Here is a 21,591-nt window from a genome sequence, read left to right as displayed (position 1 = left end):
CACAACTGCACTATGCATACAATTTCATTAGTATCAACTTTAAATCTGCAACTAAACAATGATAATTCTGTGATACTTGAATTCAGTGTTGAAACTTTTAATACAAAGAAACCTACAACTCAAGATACATACTTGTTCTCTCATATAAAATACAGCAACATGAACAATCCCTCAAACCACATACATACTTTAGAAAAATTGTTCGTTATTGTCATTTTTTATTTCTATTAGTAACAAAAACAAACAAACAAATTGCCCCATTATAAGTAAGAGAAAATGTTTTGAATAACAAATTTAATCATTTAACACAGTTGGGGTTAAGCAGATTTCAATAAAAAACCTTTTCATTAAAAGAAATTAACATGCAGGAGATAAATTAATGCAGCCATGTTATACATGACTGTGTTGTGAAGAAAATTTCTTGAAACATGGTTTTCTTTTACTGACACTTTAAATATGTAGTATGAATGTTACCTTATTCCATTTTCAAGTTTTTTTTTGAACATTCAAAATATAGGTACAGTCTTTGGGAATTTACCTTACTTTATCACACATACAATCTAGAATTCATGTTTACCTTGTGATGTGTACAGTGGGGAATCGGAGAATGTTTATGTATTTTTGTTATGAAATTACCAAAACTGTAGAAAACAAAAAGAAGCAAGTTATCAATGTTAGGTAAGAAAACTTAGATGAAAATAATTAAATACAATTATTCATGATACTTTCATAGCACGTGCATTTCTGTGAGGTGTAACGGTAATCTGACACAGCATGTTTTCAATTTGAATTTTTATTTGAAGAAAGCTGTCCAATCGTGATAAATCACTTTGGGCATACTCTAGGGTCTACGTGCAGCTGCAAAGTAATAGAACTAAATGAAACCCGACAATAAAATGTCTATTAGATGTGGTTGTAAGAATAAATAGTGGATGTGTTATAATTTTTCTTAAACTTAAAAATAAAACAAGCAGACATAATATAGATGTATTTTATATTTTTCAAGTATTTATTTCTTCCTACACTGTTGATTGTTTTTCTAGTTGGTATTAAAGTGGAGAAAATAACAGATAAAATATGAAGTTTTACTGACAGACTTTTGATATTTAAGGTGATCTAGAGGTTATGCAAATGAAATATAGAAATTGTAAAAAGAAAAAATATTTATACTTCTAATGTAAACATCACATTGGACTCAGCTCGTCAGTCTGTAAAAATACTTAATTAAAAAATCTGGCTTTTTATGTACAAAAGACTTAATGTTTACTAAAAGCGTGCCAATTTTACAAAGATATATATAGAAAATCTGGAATCATAGTTAACTATTACTATGTATAGCTTTACTGAGATAGGAATTAGTTTAATTCAGCAATGCCATTCATACAGGGTTAAATGTATTAAAATGTTGTTAACAGTAATGATTAATACAAGGCTCTAAACGAAATTCTCAATATTCAGTGTAAAAAAAAAAAGAAATCAGAAGATATCTATTTCACATGACTAATATATTTTACTAGTAAGAAGTAACTGACTCAAGACAGTAGTTATTTAATTCATTCTTATATAAATATGTGATTATTGGAAAAAAAAGTGTTTTAAAAACACACATTACTTCTAAAGGGACAAATATTAGTTATTCAACATTGACTTAAAGCACAAAATATAAACTGAAATAAAAATGTGGAATATATTCCATAATGGAGGTAGGACGCTAAAAACTACATTAAAGAATTTCAGAGCACGTAAAACACACAGATAGACCAATGAGATAAATTTAGTACTATATTAAAAGCTATATGAAAAATCCTTCATTTACATATTATTACAGCCCTATTACAGTTACATTGTCATTTTTATCTCATGTGCAGTGAGTAGTTGTTTTTAATGACCAATTCTTAATATTAAAATACAATAATTTCTTCTTTAAGTCAAAACATGAAAGAATGGAAAGAAAAACTAACATAATTCTCGTTGTTGGTTTTACAAGTCCTAAAATTCAGTGGCATATTGTAAAAGTAATAAAGAATTTCAGTTTTTAGAACATATTATTAGAATTTAGGGTAAAGGGCACATTGTAATAACAGGTATGACTGATGGAAGAAGAGTGAAGGAAGATATAGATTCAAATACATCAGTGACCAGATGAAAAATAGCAATACACCTTCTGCAGGCTACCAGAGACTGAACTAGATTTAGGACTATGATTGCCAACAACTGCAACAAACAAGGCATATATGAAGCAAGAAATTTAGTATAAACACTAATTCACCATACAATTACATGTAGATTTAAGTACAGAAATATCAATTGCTAAGCTGTAGGTTTAATTTCAAAAGTATCATGTGTTCACTAATTCACCATACAATTACATGTAGATTTAAGTACAGAAATATCAATTGCTAAGCTGTAGGTTTAATTTCAAAAGTATCATGTGTTGGTTTAGGTCACTATACAGTTACCAACTACACAGATGTATTGTAACATACCATGCTTTAAAATTCAATCGCAGAGTTACTTCATGTTGCATTGTTTCAGATACATTCTCATGACGTTTCCAGATATAGGCATAAGTACAGTGTTAATTATGTGTTCCTTGATGACGAGAAACCCACTTGAAGTAAAATGTATTATCATGATGGCTGGTATGGATATTAGCACTTTAATTAAAATAAAGTAGAGAACAACATTTTGACCTTCTTAGGTTATCTTTACTTAAAGATGGCTTAAGAAAGATGAAACATTGTTCTCTACTTAATTTTAATTAAAGTGTTAATACCCATACCAGCCATCATGAGAATACATTTTAACTATATGTTTGTTACAGATCTCATATTCAGCATTAATGACAATTTAGAATTCCTGTAGGTTGAACTGTAAGTATAAGTAAAGTATTAACACTGCATTAATTACAGGTCTAATGCTAAAAGTTAGCTTGAATTTAGTATAAGATATTAAGTTTAAGACAGGAACTAACCTAGTAATAAGAACAGTCACAGTGTCAAACCACTGGAATAATAAGATATATTAGGTAGATAGATTAAAACTTTAGCTTTTTATTAGTTATAAATCATATACTATAAAATATCAAAAAGAACTATTGTGAAAAAAGGATGAAATGGGTGGATATGACAAGTGGATCTGATTTTCTACTTTTTGGCTCTGTAAACAAATAAAATTGAAGGCTATGAAAATTAAACTTTCCTTGAATAATATTTGTAATATAATGTGTGACTTACATTACATTCTGTATTTCAAAGAGGGGTAGTGAAGTTAGAGAAGAGAGAATACCAAGAGAACACATTCCATTTTTCTTGTACTATGGGACATTAAGGATTTCTTTAAATATCTTCTTAAAATATTAAGAACTTAAAACTTACATGATATTAATATTTAGTTTATCAGCTATGTTTTGATGCCAAGCTTATTCATACACATTGGAAATAAAGTAGTTTTATTAACTTTTGAATATAATTTTATAAAAGGTTGTGACTTGTACACTTTGACCTATCCATAGAGAGTGTTAAGTACTCAGCATTGTACAAATCACCAAATTTTCTGTGTTACTGACATTCAATGTGTAATTACTGTACAACTGTTCCTGTGAACTAGAGAAAAATAATATAACAAACCTTAAAATGTTTAGAACTATATCTGAATTCCTGACTGGCAAAAAAACCTTTTGAACATAGCCCTAAAAAATACTTTACATGGTTAAACGGTTTCACAACAGTAAAGTACATCCACTGACACATCAAATTATTTCTGGAAGTGTAAAGGTTTTCTTCATTGTTTGCAATGCTTAAGTGTAATATATATTTTGGCAAGACAGATCTAACAATGTCTAATGAACACCATTCACATATAAAGCTCAAACATAACTATCTTCCTGCTGCTAAACATTTTAACAGTATTGAATGAGACCTGTGTGATAATATATCATTAAAGGAGAATGTGATGAGAGCATTGTACTAACTTTGTGGATAGAAAAACTAGGGCAATGTCATGAAGCAAACTCAAAAGAGAAATAGATGTAGCAAATCATTTATTTCCTAATGTATTAAATTACTAGTGTAACATTCCAGCTTATTATTATACTATCTGAATAACAGTTACTTAATAGGCCACATTCTCTACGATTCTTTTCACAGTGTTGTTTGACTTTAAGTACATTATGTAATGTTCAAGCAATTAAATTGTTTGTGACTCTGATGAATTGGTATAATCAGTCTGAAAAGTAAGGTTATTTGTATGTGTTGAATTATAGACATTTTCGAATAAAATTTGTGTCACTGTAGCAAACTTCTTTTATAACACATACTGTTGACAAACCATGATCTTAACAAAATATCTATTTCAACTGACAAATGTTTATTACTTTTGAAAAATGATTTCTAAACTTCTTGAGAGATACAACTCCTAGAGTACACACAAAAAATATTTATGTAATTTTTAACTTACCATTGTTTCCCTCAATTTTACTGCATTGACTGAACTTAAGTTTAAGTTAACTTACTATCCAAATTATTTTTTTATTACATTACGTGCTGTCATTACCTGGCATTGCAAGGGTATAACCTGAAGAGAGAGCTGATGCTCAGCCATTTTTAAACAGAAAGGATCAAGGTTTCATGTAACAATACATAATAAATGGTTGTATTTTTTCGAGATAAATGGCTTAAGAAAATCGATGAAATCTTAGATTTATTGTATAGTTCACTCACTCCCCCAACAATCATTGCAATGCCTCTCAATAAAGGACATTTTTGATTTCTCGTGGAGTCTTACTAAAACTACTGTTGTATACATTTTCTACTTGTGATTAGCAGTAAGGATTTTTATTTCTTTATCTTCATATTTTACTCTGAGCTATATAATCAGTGTCAGAAATGTTTATCATACCTAACTCTTCTCCCAAAATAAATAAAAATGTATTTATTTGAGCAGTATTTCGTGGGTTCAACTTATCTATTCGATAAAAAATATTAGTTTTGTTTGTCCATAGACACAACAGTGTTTGATGAAATTTCATTCAGACACCACAATAGCAGCACACATCTTTATAAAATACACACAATTTTCTAACATTACTTCCACTCAAATAAGACCACAATTCAGTCACTCTTCTGTGAACAAATTTAACTTTCAAAGTTTTCATTGCTGAAAAAATGCTAACAAACAGTCACAAACGTAGCTTAAAGTTTTCTATCCTCTTCAATTATTTTTAAAATAAGGTCACATTTGTTTTTATGCTGCACAGGTAGTAACAGCTTTTATTAAAAAGTCTTTTTATTAATTTGAAAATCAGAAGTTTTATATGTTTAATAATATACAATCATTGAAAGAGCCTTTAAATGATAAAATGCAAAAATAATACTTTTACTATAACTAAAAACAAACAAAACTCAACACTTCAGGAATCAATTTGGATTTAGCCATCATAGTTTCAAGAAGATAATAAAAAATGGTTTATGGAACTCTAGGTATATATCTTGAAAACAATAAAACAATTCAATGACTTACTGCTGCTATGGAAGGTTTTTTGTTATCACCGGCTGGAGGATGAGTAACATCTGCCCCCAAAAATATCACAGGCTCATTAAAAACTTTTGGCCTAAGAAGGGGAAATATATCTAATTTTACATGTATACTAACACAATGGTATATAAAATACTGAGATTTTTGGGAAAATGTAATAATATTCTAATAGAATGGAAAATCTGTAGAAAACCAACAGTAGTATCATTTATTTTTCTAGCCCAATGTAGATTCATACCATTAATATGACAAATATGTTTAAACATATGTTTAATATGTTATGTTTTTGATTATTAATTTTCTTGAGCATGTCATATTCCCATACAAAAATTATTCCATCATTCCAAAGATATTCAACACAGCAATCAAATGGTTAAACAGTATTTTAAAACTAGCTCAAACTTACCGGATACTTGGCACTAAGATACTGTTGATACCTCCCAATTTGACATTGATCTTTAAACATAGATTGGACAGAGTTTGTGGAGATGTTTTACTGACATTCTTTGCCTGAACACATTGTGTAGCCATCCCTAAAACTGTGTCACCTACTCGTTTTACTTCAGCTAAAATGAAAACCATAAGAAAAGCTCAACAGAGTTTCCGATTTAATGAAATAACTGTATCAACACATCCCTCATTTAAAAAATCCATCAAGATTATTCCACAATATGAATGAGTAAATTATACCTAATTTACTTTATGGACTTCCAAGTATAATTTTCAAAAATATGAAATTTTATAATTGAAATTTAACTGCTCGGAGGAACATCCTAATCACAGTTCAAGTTAAAACTGTTTTTAAACAATAACAGCCACACTAAACATGCAAAAAGCAGTCATCGTCCCACAGCTGAAGAACTTACACAGAAGCTTAATTCAACCCATTCAACAGTTCACCTTCATTTGCAACAGCTTGGAAAGATGTAAAAACTTGGAAAATGGATCCCCCATGATTTGACAGAAGTCAATCTTAGAGCCAGAGTGGGCACTTGCACTTCTCTGCACTCTCGTGAATGTAACTCACCCTTTTTGGAAAGATTAGTGACTGGAGACGAAAAGTGGATATTTTATAAAAATGTTACATGCTGCAGACAATGGTTCAGCACAGGTAAACTGGCTAAGGAACAGCCCAAAATGAACCTCGACGCTAGGAAAGTCTTGGTAAGCATTTGGTGGGATATTGTTGGTGCCACTCAATGTAATGATTGCATCACACTTCTGTTGTCAACAGTTAGAGCACTTGAATGTTGCACTAAAAGAAAATAGGTCTGTTTTGATCAATCGTAAAAGTGTTGTGTTATGCCAGGATAATGCACAGCTCCATACAGCAAGGATCATATCTGCAAAGATTGAAGAGCTAGACTGGGAAAAACTTCCACATCCTCCTTATTCTCCAGACCTTGCTCCATCTGATAATCATCTATTCCAAAGATTACAGAACTATCTTGATGGAAAAAGCTTGGAACACAAAAGATGTCAAAACTATCCTTTCTTCATTCTTTCCCTCCAAACCCAGATAATTTTATAGAAGTGACATTCAGAAGCTTGTGAATCATTGGAAGGAAGTAATTAATAATAATAGAACATACATTACTGATTAAATAACATTAAAAGTGTTTGAAATCCTTTCTCTTTTTCTGAACCTAAAATTGGACATTACTTACAGGATGACCTGATAGATTACATACACCAGACAGTTTGCAGTTACATACCAAACATTACGCCAATCAAAATCAGTTGATTCTGGGTTACAAAAACAAAAAAATCACATGAAAGTGGAAGTCCCATCTATTTAACTTTTTTTTTTTTGTCAGTCTTCTCAAGCAAATAATCATGAAACAAAATAGCTTTTTTACATTGTGGACAGTTTCTAGTTACTATACTAAAAATTACTGAAACCAAGACAGCCAACTCTGAGTGATAAATGCTAATGCACAGTCAAATACATAAACTCACTTAATGGATCATCTTTATATGAAGAAGAACATACAAGTTTGAAAACTATATTATATTTATAAATGTACAAGTATGTTTTTAGCTTACTTACATCTTTACAATCATTTTATATATGCATAAAATATTATACTTTAAAGTATTCTTTTAAAAATACATTGCATCTTAAATCTGCTTCTCAAAATTTTGGTAAAATTTTCAAAGTAATACAATTCTGTATTCAAACTCTTTTAAAACAAGTTGTAATTAGAGCAATTTTAGCATTTTTTCAGAACACAAGATCATAAAAACACACAACTATCTTGTGCTATAAGATCTTCCAGAACGTTTTGAAGTTGCCCACGTATTTAAAAAAAACAACCAAAAAAACATGCTTATAATTATTAACTCTGAAACTTTCATATTTTGAGCATTTTCAGAATTATACCCAGTTTATACACAAATTTTTATACAATATTAGTAAGAGTTTTATATGAAGTACAGTTTAACAATTCTACTATTTCAGTTGATTCCCAGACACAAATTCAGCACTGTTTCAAACCTTTAAATTATGCATATGAAGTACAAACGGAAGTGGTACACTGTCATTTGTTGCAGACCCTTAAGTAAAAATAACATGTATAATATGGTTAGTATAAGAAAAAAAAACTATCAAACATCACTCATCAACAGCTCATGGACTACTCTTCTACTATTATAATGCATCTATGGCCCTAAAATGCAGGGCACAATTATTGTAAGACAGTCTAAACACTCTAAAAGGAATTCTGTAAGTGCATACAAGGCATAAATATACAAACTCTGCTCTATTATGTTACAGAATTTATTGTGGAATGAAGTAATGAAGCAGAATAGTCTTTGAAAGTTTGATTATTACAAGGGTAGAAGAATATATATACATATATATACCTGCATATGCTTAAGAATTTTTAAGTGTATGTATAATATAGGCTCAATAATTCAACGGACTGAACACAACTCGGTTAAAAACAATAGTGCTTTTTATACAGCAACTTTCCGATATGATATTCTTAACTACTGGGCAGTGGTAGATTTAATGTTGTGTGGGCACAGGGGCTCCTAATTTTTGTGTGCCCTGGATCCCATGCAATTTTACATAGAATAAAATTATTAATGAGCCCCCATTACGATCCTGGAGCTGTGATCCTTCTGGCCCCTACCTACATGTGACACTGCTACTGAGAGATCTTGACACAACACTTCTCTTCAAGACATGATGGGACAAGGATGAACACAAGGTGAATAAAAAATTTCAAAACAGTGAATCACTTAGGTTCGTTCATAAACTAGGGTTTTAAGTTTTCTGTTTTCTTTATATTTTCTCACTTAATAAAGCTTACTTGATATTATAATATCATTATCAAACCAGTGTTAGATTTTCTTGTTTAAGCACAATGCTACACAACGGGGATCTGCAATTTGCTCACCAGGGGTACAAAATCTTCATTTGTAGAAATATAATCCATTAAGCTTACTACTGAGCCACAATGGATCTAATCCATCATAAAAATATTTTTAATTCGTGCATGTATTTAGGCATATTGATATTATTTTTACAATTTGCTTACATATAACTTTCATTCATTTAAAATCCTTATATTCGGTAATATAAAACTTAAATAATTTTGGAATCATTTTCTGCAGTCAAAATTCTGTACCTTGAGCATTAAAATCTTACATGTAGTTATAAGATGTATTAATATTACTGTAAACAACTTTTTGTTCATGTAAGATATATTGGTGTTTAAAGTGTGCAGTTTGCCCTGAGGAGGAATGACTACGAGCAGGTAATGGTTAACAGAACATAACAATAAACAAAACAATATCTGCAGAGTTAGATTTCCCACAGGCAATGCTTTTGTTGTTGATGTGTGTCTAATAGGTACTGTTTGTTCCAAGAGGATGATACATATGTTACTTATTCTCAGTTTTTAAAACCACAGACTACAATAGACATTAGATTATTAAACTCACCATACACGGGAGTTTTTCCAGGTAAAACAACAACAACAAGTTGGAGTCCTTGAAATGAGGACTTGAGGTAACGAAACATTGGTTCCACCTGGTCAGGTCCCGTGGCATATTTACAAAAACATGGCTGTCCATTAATTGGCATTCCTGCATCATTACTTATTTTCTGAAGCTGTTCGATGAAATTTCTAGTGAGTAAATAAATCAGAACATAATAGATTTTAAAAAAATACAAGTCACTTAATATAGACAAATGAAAAAAAAGTCACAGAATTCCTGTTTCATGTGATTTTATTTTATGAAAGTGAAATATTTCTTTCACAATAGTTTCATGTGTTTGATATGTTGACAATTATTTGAAAATTAAGAAATTGGTAAATATAATCTTACAACCATTCAAACTTGTTTTTTATGTATCAGATCTATATAAAATATAAACAATATACAGTTGAGCTCTTTTTACAATTTAAATGCTTCAGAAAAAGCAAGGAACTCAAACTTATTCTTTTAAATTTGGAATCATTCTAAATGTAAGAGAACTGTAATTTACACTAAAAGTTATATTACAATATTAGCTAAAATGACTTGCAACTGTTATGTGTGAAATATATGTGCTAATAATGTTATAATTAAACAATCATTGATCATATTATTATTATTATGAGAGTGCATACTATATAACTAGGAACAATAAAGTTAAAACCTGATGTTAAAGGTAATACAGATGGTAATTAAATTTTTCTTTTTAGTGAAACAAAATGTTCAATTTTTACACAATTGTTTTTCACATGTCATACATAATTTCTAATAATAAGTTACAAGGTATTGCATTTGGGTCATGTAATTTCAAAGAATATGAAACATAAGAAAGTAGCTAGAAATGCTTGATCTGTACTTTCAATTTTTCTCAAATGCAAATTTCTCCCTTTTCAATGCATAATATACAGTTACTATTTCTTAATATAAAAAAAGAATCTACTAGATAGCACCATTATAACAACTTTTGTGTATCCACAGCAAGTTTTGATGAGCTGATCAGACACAGTTAACATTTGTAATGGTGAGAGAAATTATAATGCCATGTAAGGGTAAAACTAAAACATACACCAATGGCAATAAATTACAAATGTTAGTGTTTACCAAATAAGTTAATCAACCATAAAAAGAAAGTGTCATACTTTTTATTTTTCAGAAAATAAACATTTCTTTAAACTTGTTTTGCCTCGCACACAAACAAACTCAGTGATATAATAATTCATATTTTCTTCCCTTTTTAAGTTATATTTCAAATATTTTACCGGTACAAAATATTTCTCGATATACTGGTTTGTAACGTACAATTTATTAATCTGTTGCTATATCACTTTATAAAACTGTACCTTATAGTCAATATTTTTCACAGATCTTTAACAAAGAAAACACAGTTTCCCAAACCTCCATATGCAAAGGATGAACTAATTATCAAATGTCTCATTATGCCGAAAACAGTTTTACCATCACATTTTCTTTACAAAGAGCAAATGTCAAATTTTCACATACATGTATTAGAAAATTGATACTGATGCTTCTGTTATATATAAAAGATAAAGTTACCTTTGATTTGGCTTAACAAATGATATTTAATTTTTCATTCTCGAATCTACATGTCTATTTATTGCAGTTACACAGATAGCCCTCATGTAGCTTTGCTCGAAGTTAAAAAAAAAAAAAATTATTGTAAGGTAAACATACTATTTTTGATGTAGTTTTAAATCATCAAAATAAAGTTTGAATATTCAAAAAACATGCACTATTATGCAGCAAAAGATGTCTACGAGTAGAAGACTAGTCTGAAAAGCAGGTATGATAACAATGATAATTTTGAGTACTTAAGTTAAATTTGTACAGAACCTTATACTCTGAATACAGTTGTAAAATATATTGATATGCACCTTTTGACCTTGGCACACATAGGGTTGGATCTTTCTATCCAAGGGTTTGGTATGGTTTGAATTTCAGACAAAGCTACTTGAGGGCTATCTGTGCTAGTCGTTCCTAATTTAGCAGTGTAGGACTAGTGGGAAGGTAGCTAGTCATCACCACCCACTGCAAACTCTTGGGCTACTCCTTTTACCATCAAACAGTGGAATTCACCAACACATTATAATGCCCTCATGGCTAAAAGAGTGAGCATGTTTGGTGTGACAGGGATTCGAACCTGCGACCCTCAGATTATGAGTCAAGTGCCTTATCCACCTGGCCATGCTGGGCCTTATCCATGAGTGCAGAAATTTAGTTTAGTATATTTATAATTCTCAGTTTTAAAAAACAATAAATGCAGATTACTGGGGAGTTAACCTTTTTGCAAGTGTGCATGTTTTAGAGAACTATATTTCTTTAAATAACTATCTTTAATTTATTTCATTAAACTTATCAAAAAAGTTTAATTTATAATTTAAACTTTAATATTATGTATCATACAATTTCTTCAAAAATATATTTTAAAAAATTGCTAAAATTCATTCCTCTGATTCACAATGCATGCTTACGTTTATTTGTGCAACTAACATTATATCTCTGATTTCATGTCTGTAATGTCTAACCAATTACAATATCAAATTTAAGAGATTCACAAGCTAGAATATAAAGTACGAACACTCTATCTTTTTCATTTGATGAGATAATAGATTTAGAAAACCTGCCACTTTCTCAATTGCACCTACCTCTCTAAGATGTTTCTAACCAACAGAAAGAGAATATTTTGAACTACATGAACCCATTAGTTATTTCTAAATGACAGATGAAGGCATAGCTCCAAAGAGAAATTATACATTATTTAATCTACATCTAACTTACTTAGAAATTCAGGGGAAATTACACTAGTTTGTAATGTGCTGCTCTGGTAAGTAATAATTTTCTGGTTTTCTACAATGGATACTTGAAAAGACAAAAATTGATTCATCTCTGCCTCTGAGAAATCAACAAGGCTTAGTGCAAGGCTTAACAAGTACAATTTCTTTTCATAACCTTGTAAATACTATAAAACAGTTTTGATGCATATTTTTATTTATTTTGCTGTGTATTAAAAACAGTAACTTTAATTTAAGCATGTATGAGAAAACAGTGATAATATATAAAAAGGATAAGTAATATATGGTAATGAAAATGTCACTACTTTGCAAAATACTGATATGCTACTTAGAGATTTGTGCTCTGTGGGCCAGTTATACTACAGTATAATTATATAAACATCTGCTAAAGTTGATATTTTTCAACATCTCTACACTAAAAGTGAATTATACAACATTAGGAACTTGACAACCTCAATAAAATGTTTATTGGTAACGGTTCAGGAACATAAAATCTCTTGTGCAAATGTTGATTCATAACGAAAAAAAAGCTGTACATTAAAAATGTAAGAATCTTTGAACCAATGACTAAAAGTTATACAAACTGATATGTAACAACGTATGAATGCATTTACTCATAGTGAGAACGAATATCACAACTGTAGATACAAAACTGTATGAACCAATGACTAAAAGTTATACAAACTGATATGTAACAACGTATGAATGCATTTACTCATAGTGAGAACGAATATCACAACTGTAGATACAAAACTGTATGAAACAATGAAAAGTTATACAATATATTATATATAAAAATGCATGCAAATATTGACACACGATAAAAAGGAAAACCACAATGTAGGTCTCTACTGCAAATCATTGAGCATTATCTACTAACCAATAGTAGCACAGTATATGATTCAGTTTACACTCCTCTACTGTACCCTCACTTCAAAGTTTGGTACAAGATGTGCACACCATAGAAGTGGGCAGCAAAGGAGAAAAATTAAGCAGAGGTAAGTACCTATTGGTAATATACTTTCAGTAAAGGAAAATTATAACTTCTGATGTGGTAATTACCTCTACTCATAAGATTAACTAGAATCCCACATTGGTAAGGAGGAGAAACAAGTGTGAGGAGATAACAGAATTGCTTATGGAAGAGACCACTGAAGACCAAGTAAGCAGGAGATCCAGAGATCAGAGAAGGGAACTGTACCAGACACACTTTTCATCTTTGTGTATAATTCATAAAACAGAATGGTGGAAATAACAAGGTGCAGAGTAGCTAGAGTTTATTAGACTGTACTTGGTAAGTCAACTACATCCAAAAACTTCCTAGATGTGGCACTGACATCCATATGAAGGTAGGGTGAGGATAATATCACCTTCATGTCCAATCAAGAATCAACATCCTACAGCAATCCAGGACTGGCTGACCAGAATCAAGAGGATGGATTCAACTTGTTCAGGAACTTATGTTGATTGGTTCACTCAAATCCAGCACCACAATGATGAGAACCAATATCTATGCAAAGGTAGGATGAAGACTCACAATCAAAATGGGTGAACTGCATGTGCAATATCCAACTCCAGGTGGTATTAAATGTGTAACAGAAGGCCACAACAACCTTAAAGTGACTGATAAACTAACTGTATGTGTAAATGAATAGTAGGAGACCATATCAACCAGTGCAGTGATGAAACAACTACATAGTAGTGTAAATAGTAAAAGGAGACCATGTCAGCTTATATAGTGACAGATCAATGCCGGTGATCGTGAATATTGTAGAATATGCAAGCAGTACAAGGAGACCATGTCATCCAGGAAGGTGAAGGATCAACTCTTGGGATAGTATAAATAATATCAGGAGGCCAACTCCACCAGCAAGAAGAAAGATCAACTCCTGCAGAGGTCACATCGTATCTCAACTTAATGATTATAGCCAACTTTTTAGAGGAACCATTTAGAAGGGTGGCTCCATAGTAAACCACCCTAATAGCTTGAAGAATGAGGGCAAGAATGCACTGGCAAGTCCATTCTGAATTATTCATTCAAAGCCTGGTAGGGATGAGCAGCTGCCCCCTTTTGCTTTATCCATACAGTCCCTGGGTAGTGTGGTCGAGAATGGAGATATTTATGAAGGAATTATTGTGAGGTAGATAACCTTCCAGCAATTTTGTGGAACACATGCAGAAAGAGAATCCCATGCAAGATTCCATCAGTTGTGAAGTATTAATTGCAGAAAATTCATGTGGGCATGTGTATGTGTAGGTGGGGAAGGGGAGCCAAAGTGATTATGCAACACCACATTCCCCAAAAGTAAAAAATACCTTTTGAGCAGTAAGTGACAAGGCTAAAAGGACACGCTGAACTAAAAGTTCCACAGAATTGAGGCATAAAAGATATGGAAGAGCTCAACTGATGTTTGTGCCAAAGATCCCAAAATGCACCAAATATTGGGTGGGTTGAAGGACCAACTTCTCTAATTTTATCAACCAGCCCAATCAAGTTGTCACAGAAAGAAGGTGGTAAGTGTGGCTGGTCAACTCTCCTGTTTGAAATGAGCCAGAAGTAACCAGTAATCCAGTAGTGATGAAACCATAACTGTAGTGTATGAGTAAAATGAGCAAAGGCCCAAATGACATGACAAAACCCATGTGGAGCTGAGGCAAGCCTGAAAGGGTGAGCCTTAAATTGGTAATCCATCCTAAGCTGAACTAATTTAAAATAAAGTCAGGACTGAAGAGCTATAGAGATATGAAGATAGGCACTGGAGACATCCACTTTTGTCATTCACAATCCCAAAGTGAACTTGGGAAGTGTGACGAAGCAGTTGAGGCATGAAAAATCAATGACTGGTTGCCATTATCCAGCATTAATGACCATGAAAAGATGGGAAAAAAACACATTTAAGGGATGGTGAACCAGTTCAAGAACCTGCTGCAAAAGCAAATTCTGAACCATCTATGACAGACACTGGTAAGTTATGAGTAACTTGAGAAGGAGGAATGGAAACAGGATATGGGGAGAGAAACATGAGAGAGCAAGTCCCTCTGAAAAAGCCCTTGTCACCTACTGATGTTTAATAACAGGGATCCAATGAGGAAGCAGCCCCAACAACTGATCTCCCACTAAACCCACTAGGTAGTCACCAATACTGTTGACAATGGATGATGAATCAATGACAACCTTAACAAAAGGATGTAACTGAATTTGAAGGAACAAGTAAAGAATACAAGGATAAAAAATAGAAAATGGAAATAGGTGGCATGGAAAGCTCTGGTTAAGACAAATGGGTAACAAACGTTGAAAGGGTATTGTAAGGGTAGACTGCTGTTGAGCAGATGTTACCCATGGCTTGCTATAATCAGAAACAGTGTTAAAGAAAATGAACAAGACGTAAGTTACTGGAGATAAACGGATGGTAAATAAACACGAGCCTTACCAATAAGGTTCCAACAAAAAAGCAACCACATAAGTAATGACAGAGCTGTGGATAAAATATGACCCAAAGTGGAAAAGAAAAGTTAAAGGGTATGGGTAGAAAATCTCTCTGGATTTCTGTGAAGAGCCTACAAAAGAAAATGTATAGAAGAAGGATACCAGAGAAGGACAGCAAATATAGGAAAAAGGTAAGAATACTGGGCATGTGTGAGAATAACACTAGATTCAGGAGATGCCTCTGAAGGGGTGATAGGGAACTTAACAACTGGTGATCCAAAAACTGATGTTTTGCCTAATGGTAAGCAATTGCATACCGATCAGATGCTCTCAGGGGGCATGACATACTAATCCTTTCACTTACATGAGATAGAAAGTGATCTACATTGACCCAAGTATTAGGAGAGGGAGAAAATATAACAAAATGGTTGAGAAGAATGGTCATGCAATAAGGAAGAACAAGAGGAATAAGAAATAGGAGAAAGAGACAAAACATCACAAACCTGATATATGAAATTCAAAGAAAGCCTACTGGAATCTTCAGGCTGGAACTAAGAAGAAACAAAAAAGACTAAGTATCATCCATTATGCTAAATATGGTCAGCTGAATCAAGAAGAGCTCGGGCGATGTCGGGGACAGAGGGTGACCCAAATAATGTTAAAACCTCTGACAGAAAAACATCAGTAAGATCCACAGTTGGGTCACCTGATACAGAAGATTAGTCATTGGCATGATCCCAAATGTGTAATACTAGCTTCAGAATTCATAACTCGCAAAAACTACATGTAGAAAAGTGATGATAATAACTGGGAGCACAAATGCAGCATATAGAAGGCAGCACTGAACAAGAATAGCTAATTTTGTGAATAGAGATAAGTACTGTATCAAAATAGCTCAGATGAAACTATCATTGAAGAAAGACCTATCAACATATTTTACTAAACACATTTTAGAAAACTGAAAAGTCTTACTTATGGCATGTGTAAAATTATAAACTGATCTTGACAAATCATGGAAAGGAACATCATTACTATACATTAAAAAGTGCAAGAATACAAAAACATTTCAGCAACTTAAAACGAAATACTGTTATATATTATATTTAAAACAAATAATAAAAAAACAAAGATGTGATGTTACTATGAAAGAGTTTAATTTAGGGAAGGAAAAACAAGAAACTGGGAAAGGAAAAAAGTAGACACTTTCATGCAGTACATAAAATGTGAAACTCTTACAACTGATATTTTGACGTATTTTATGTGGTTTGAAAATTCAGAGAAATCAGTTACAATTATTTCAGCAGTTTACAATGAGAAGTGCTTGTCAAGAAGTCTTAGAGGTGTAGACTCTTGCAGAGTTCTTGAGGGTAGTTAGCAGAAGGATTTGGTCTACTTTGAAGTAAAGGTCCACTCTGAAGGCCTTTTGGGATAATTTCAGCTGATCAGCATGTATCTTGTAAATTATGTATGCATTCACAATTGTTAAGTCCAAAAGTCTATGAAAGTTTTTTTATATCATTTTATCATTTTCCATCCAATAGAATAGTACCTTCAATGTTGGTCATTTAGGTCCACTCCTTCCACATCCTTTTAGTAGTCCAAAATTAACTGAGGTTTTGTAATTTCATGATCCCTCTCTCTTCTTGTTACAGTATTAAAGTTGAAAGTGGATGGCTCATTTGTCAGTCCATTTTAGAGCTGTCATTGTTTAACATTTAAAAGCTCATACTTTCTCTGTGAACAAGTTTGTAGAAATCAGTTTCTGTGGGAAATATAGTTTGTTTTCCTGCACATCCCGCATGTATAGGTTCCAATAATTAGTAATTTTCCAAATAAACAAGGAGAAATGTAAAAGTTGTCCATGAAAACAGAGTGTCCAAGTTTACTGTGCTTGTCCATCAGTTCCATCACAAGACTGTCTGCTAGACACCTAGCTGAAATGTCTCCCTATTTGCCTGTGTAGCTTTTAAAGTTCTGGTATTGGTGGTGCTTGGTGTGATGTACCTGGCCTGAGTGATTGAGAAATTGAGAAACATCCTCATCTGATGAGGGTCATCCCACAGCTATATCTGTTCGTAAGACATATTCAAGAAGATCTGATTCAGTATTTTTTTATCCATCTAGTTTTGCAAGCAGATTCCCCACAGGTACTGAGAGAGAAACACCAATTACTTTAACTTCTAATTCCTTTGACAGACAACCACTTTCATCAGATAACAATGAAACATTCATAATAAACACCAACTCTTCTTGTGTCAGGAAGCCATTCTTTTCATAATTTCTTTCTTTTTGTCAGATGCCATTTCTTGAAGAAAAAACATGTATATTAGAGTAAATTCTCTGTTTCTATCTTAAGACTTCAGAAACAGTACTATACTAAAAATACTGAAGAGCAATTCCACATATATGTATTTTATATAATTATTTACTTACACAACAGTTAAGAGACTTGTTTCCCTGCTGCTCAATCAGTGACTAAATCATGATTTTAAGCACCAAGATAATGTAGAGAAATTTGTAGATCTTACAAGGCTGAAAAATAAAGATGAGATGCTAGCTCAACTAAAACAGGTCATTTTTATATTACTGCAAGCTTGCCAAATTTTATGACTACATTAAGTACTTTCAGAGTTATAATATGTATACCTTCATAACACCATGGTGTTTATTGAGACTGTGTAAAATATATAAGCTCATTGCAATAGATATAAGAAATACTTTCTACTCATGGGGAAAATATACATTCCAAACTTAGATCAAATTCACTCAAAAGAGATGACAGTAATAATAAATAAAATAATGTAAAAACATAAGTGGAAAGTTTTAAGTTCAATTTGTTCATAGGAATAATACTAAAAATTTAATTAAGGTCAGTCTCAATGTTCTCACATAATGAGGAAACAGCATACAAGTGCTCCATTATACCTGTAAGTAATTTGGAATACTTGTACGCTGTGTCTTCATTATGTGAGAACATACATATTTTGAATAGGAACATGCACAACAGGGTTAATCAACGGAGCTTTCACATTCAAACTAAGCAATAGAAACATTTAAAAACAACTAGTTCATTATATTTAAGACACACTGTAAGTTTACTACCTTGTTAAACTACATCAAATGCACTATTACATAAGTAAGACACGTACCTCAATAGTCAGTTATGGTCCAAGTCACAGTTTCTTGACACTTTCAAGGTGTAAGTAGATCTTGTGGACTTATTATAGGCATGAACCACATTTTGTGAAATGTTTTGTCATTATACAACATTGTTATCATTTGAAATAACTTGAAAAATGCAGTTTTACAGATTTGGTATAAAACACAATGGCCCCTTACAACAGTGAATAACGAAGTTATATTAATACATCAGTCTAACTAAGATAATGCAATATAAATTTGGTTTGGTTTGTTTTGAATTTTGTGCAAAGCTATACAAGGAGTATCTGTGCTGGCCATCCCTAATTTAGCAGCTAAAGACTAGAAGAAAGGCAGCTAGTTGACATCACCTACTGACAACTCTTTTACCACTAAATAGTGGAATTGAGCCACACTGTGACAACCCCACAGCTGAAAGGGTGAGTGTGTTTCAAGACAAAATTTATAATAATTAGAATGCACTGATTCATCACATAGATACCCTAATTATTATCAGTATTTTTGCCTATAATCTAAATAATATTCCATGAAGTTTATTTACCTTAACAGATTTAAGTTACCAGTCTAGACACTATGCAATCAGTACAAAATAATTACAATATTCAAATATATATAATAACACAATAAAAATACACTATGCATATTAATCAGTTAACCAATGCTGTTAATGAAAAATGGAAATAAATGTTTTTCCATCAAAGGTTCTGATACAAAACTAGTATAAAATGGGATAAGCTTATGGAATAGAGTTTGAGGATGCTGAAAAAGATTAAAATTATTTCCACAGTAATACACAGCACAGCCTGTTGTGCAAAATATTGTATAGCTTTAAACATTAGCATACAATAATTTTAGTGATATATTAAAAATTACTGTGTACTGATTACTAATACTGGGATGCAAGTTTTAGTTTTTCACTGGTTCCTTTAACTCTGTAACACAAACTTCAAAATTGGCCATCAGAACAGCTTATCTATTTTCATTCTCCCTAAATCATTAACATTGCTGATAGAATATTATATTTTCCAAAATATTTTATAAAAAGTTTACTAGCTATTTTCAAAATAACTTGAAAATATAAATGAAATTAAGATTGCTGCAATTATATAGGGAATTAATATTAGTAGTTGTTTAAGATAAAACATATTACAGTGATTTCAGAGTTTCTTTGCATCTTAACTTTATAAATTAAAATCAAGATTAGCTTTTCAGCAAAATGTATCTTGTTCAATATTTTAAAAATATTGTTAACCACTGCTATAGAACTGTCTTCTCTTTACTTTACTTTTCATTATAACATTTGGATTATCTATTTCAAAAGCTATTCATAATCATGTGAAATGTAAATAACTAACTATGTAAACATTTATGAGAATGCCTTAAAATTATTTTTCTTCATCTGTGTGTTTAATACATGAACTGAACGGGCTGTGAATTACAATCTAAAACAAGTCTCACTGAGGTAAACTTCTGTTGGAACTACCAAAACTTGTAATCACTTTATCTGAATATTTGTTTCCTCCCTAAACTTATTCATTACAATAGTTGTACCAATGAGTTAAACTATTAAAATTATCGTAACACGTCTCAAAGTTATGTCAGAATTTCTCAATAATGAAAATAATTTTTTTACCTGTTAATTGTTGCATAAGTTTGTTATTAAAGATGTATGTATTTCATTTCAAAAAGTCAAATTTCAATCATTCAAGTATTGTTTGCTTGAGATTTTTAACTTCTCTTACATTGTAATTATACATCTTAACCTGTGAAATGACAGTTTAACTTTTCTTAAGTTTAATTGTATATTAGTTACAATAAAAGCAACTATGCTACAATATCCACTGAAATGCTTGTTCAGTGTTTACCTTAATAAAAGATAAAACTTTATGTTAGAGAAGTTTGAATAACATTAACTGACCAGATATTGGACAACCATCAATATAAAAAGAATTTTTAAACATAACCCAAGGAAATACCACTATATTTTAAATTCTGTACACCTGTCAAGCTTTCTTACTCTATTAAATGTATTATATATTAAGAATTATTTGAGTTAGCTTTCCATATTTTCATGATTATCAGTTATTTAGACAAATAACTTACTTGAATATTCATGAAAGTGTTTTAATGAAACAAGAACAAAAGATGTTAATGGTTTAACTACAACAACTTCTAGAAGGTTACAAATATGACTGACATATACAATAAGCCTTACCTTAATGCATCCTTCTTTGCATGACCGCTGTGGAGCAAAGCAAGCAATGGCCCAAACTCTTATTTCCATTCCAGTATGAAACTGCTTTCCTCGCATGTCCCAAACACCCTGGTTAGGAACTGCTTGCTGCTTGGTCTAAAAAAAGGTAAAAAGATAATGACTAACCATACACCATATATGAAACTACTTACAGGTTCGCCAAATCAATACTTTCACCAATAAATACCTTTAAAAAATACATAACTTTATAAAATTAATTACTACATCTTTTATTGTATTTTATAATCTTAATGTGGCCTATTAAAAATCTCTTACATAAAAAAACATCACAAACAAGGTGTTATGAAAATAATAATAATAATTCTAATACCTCCCTAACTAAAATAATATTAGTTAGTTCAATTCAACTCACTTTCCAAAAAAACAGAAAAACTAACATGCTGGTGAATGAAAAAAAT

General features: G+C 31.4%; 1 protein-coding gene across 1 annotated transcript in view; it reads right to left on the bottom strand.

Moving 5' to 3' along the window:
• LOC143250847 (protein argonaute-2-like) overlaps window positions 1–21,591 on the bottom strand; it is a 137,648-nt gene that overhangs the window by 17,726 nt on the left and 98,331 nt on the right. Inside the window, exons 13-16 of the mRNA XM_076501938.1 lie at window positions 21,129–21,268; window positions 9,487–9,671; window positions 5,942–6,101; window positions 5,521–5,611 (exon numbers count right to left, since the gene is read on the bottom strand). Of these exons, the coding sequence (XP_076358053.1) occupies window positions 5,521–5,611; window positions 5,942–6,101; window positions 9,487–9,671; window positions 21,129–21,268 (576 nt within the window). The remainder of the gene's footprint in view (window positions 1–5,520; window positions 5,612–5,941; window positions 6,102–9,486; window positions 9,672–21,128; window positions 21,269–21,591) is intronic.

Source organism: Tachypleus tridentatus, chromosome 5 (assembly GCF_004210375.1).
Source record: "Tachypleus tridentatus isolate NWPU-2018 chromosome 5, ASM421037v1, whole genome shotgun sequence".
Classification (NCBI taxonomy): Eukaryota; Metazoa; Arthropoda; class Merostomata; order Xiphosura; family Limulidae; genus Tachypleus; species Tachypleus tridentatus.
Note: the sequence above shows the minus strand (reverse complement) of the source record. Positions and strands in the feature narration are given on the sequence as shown.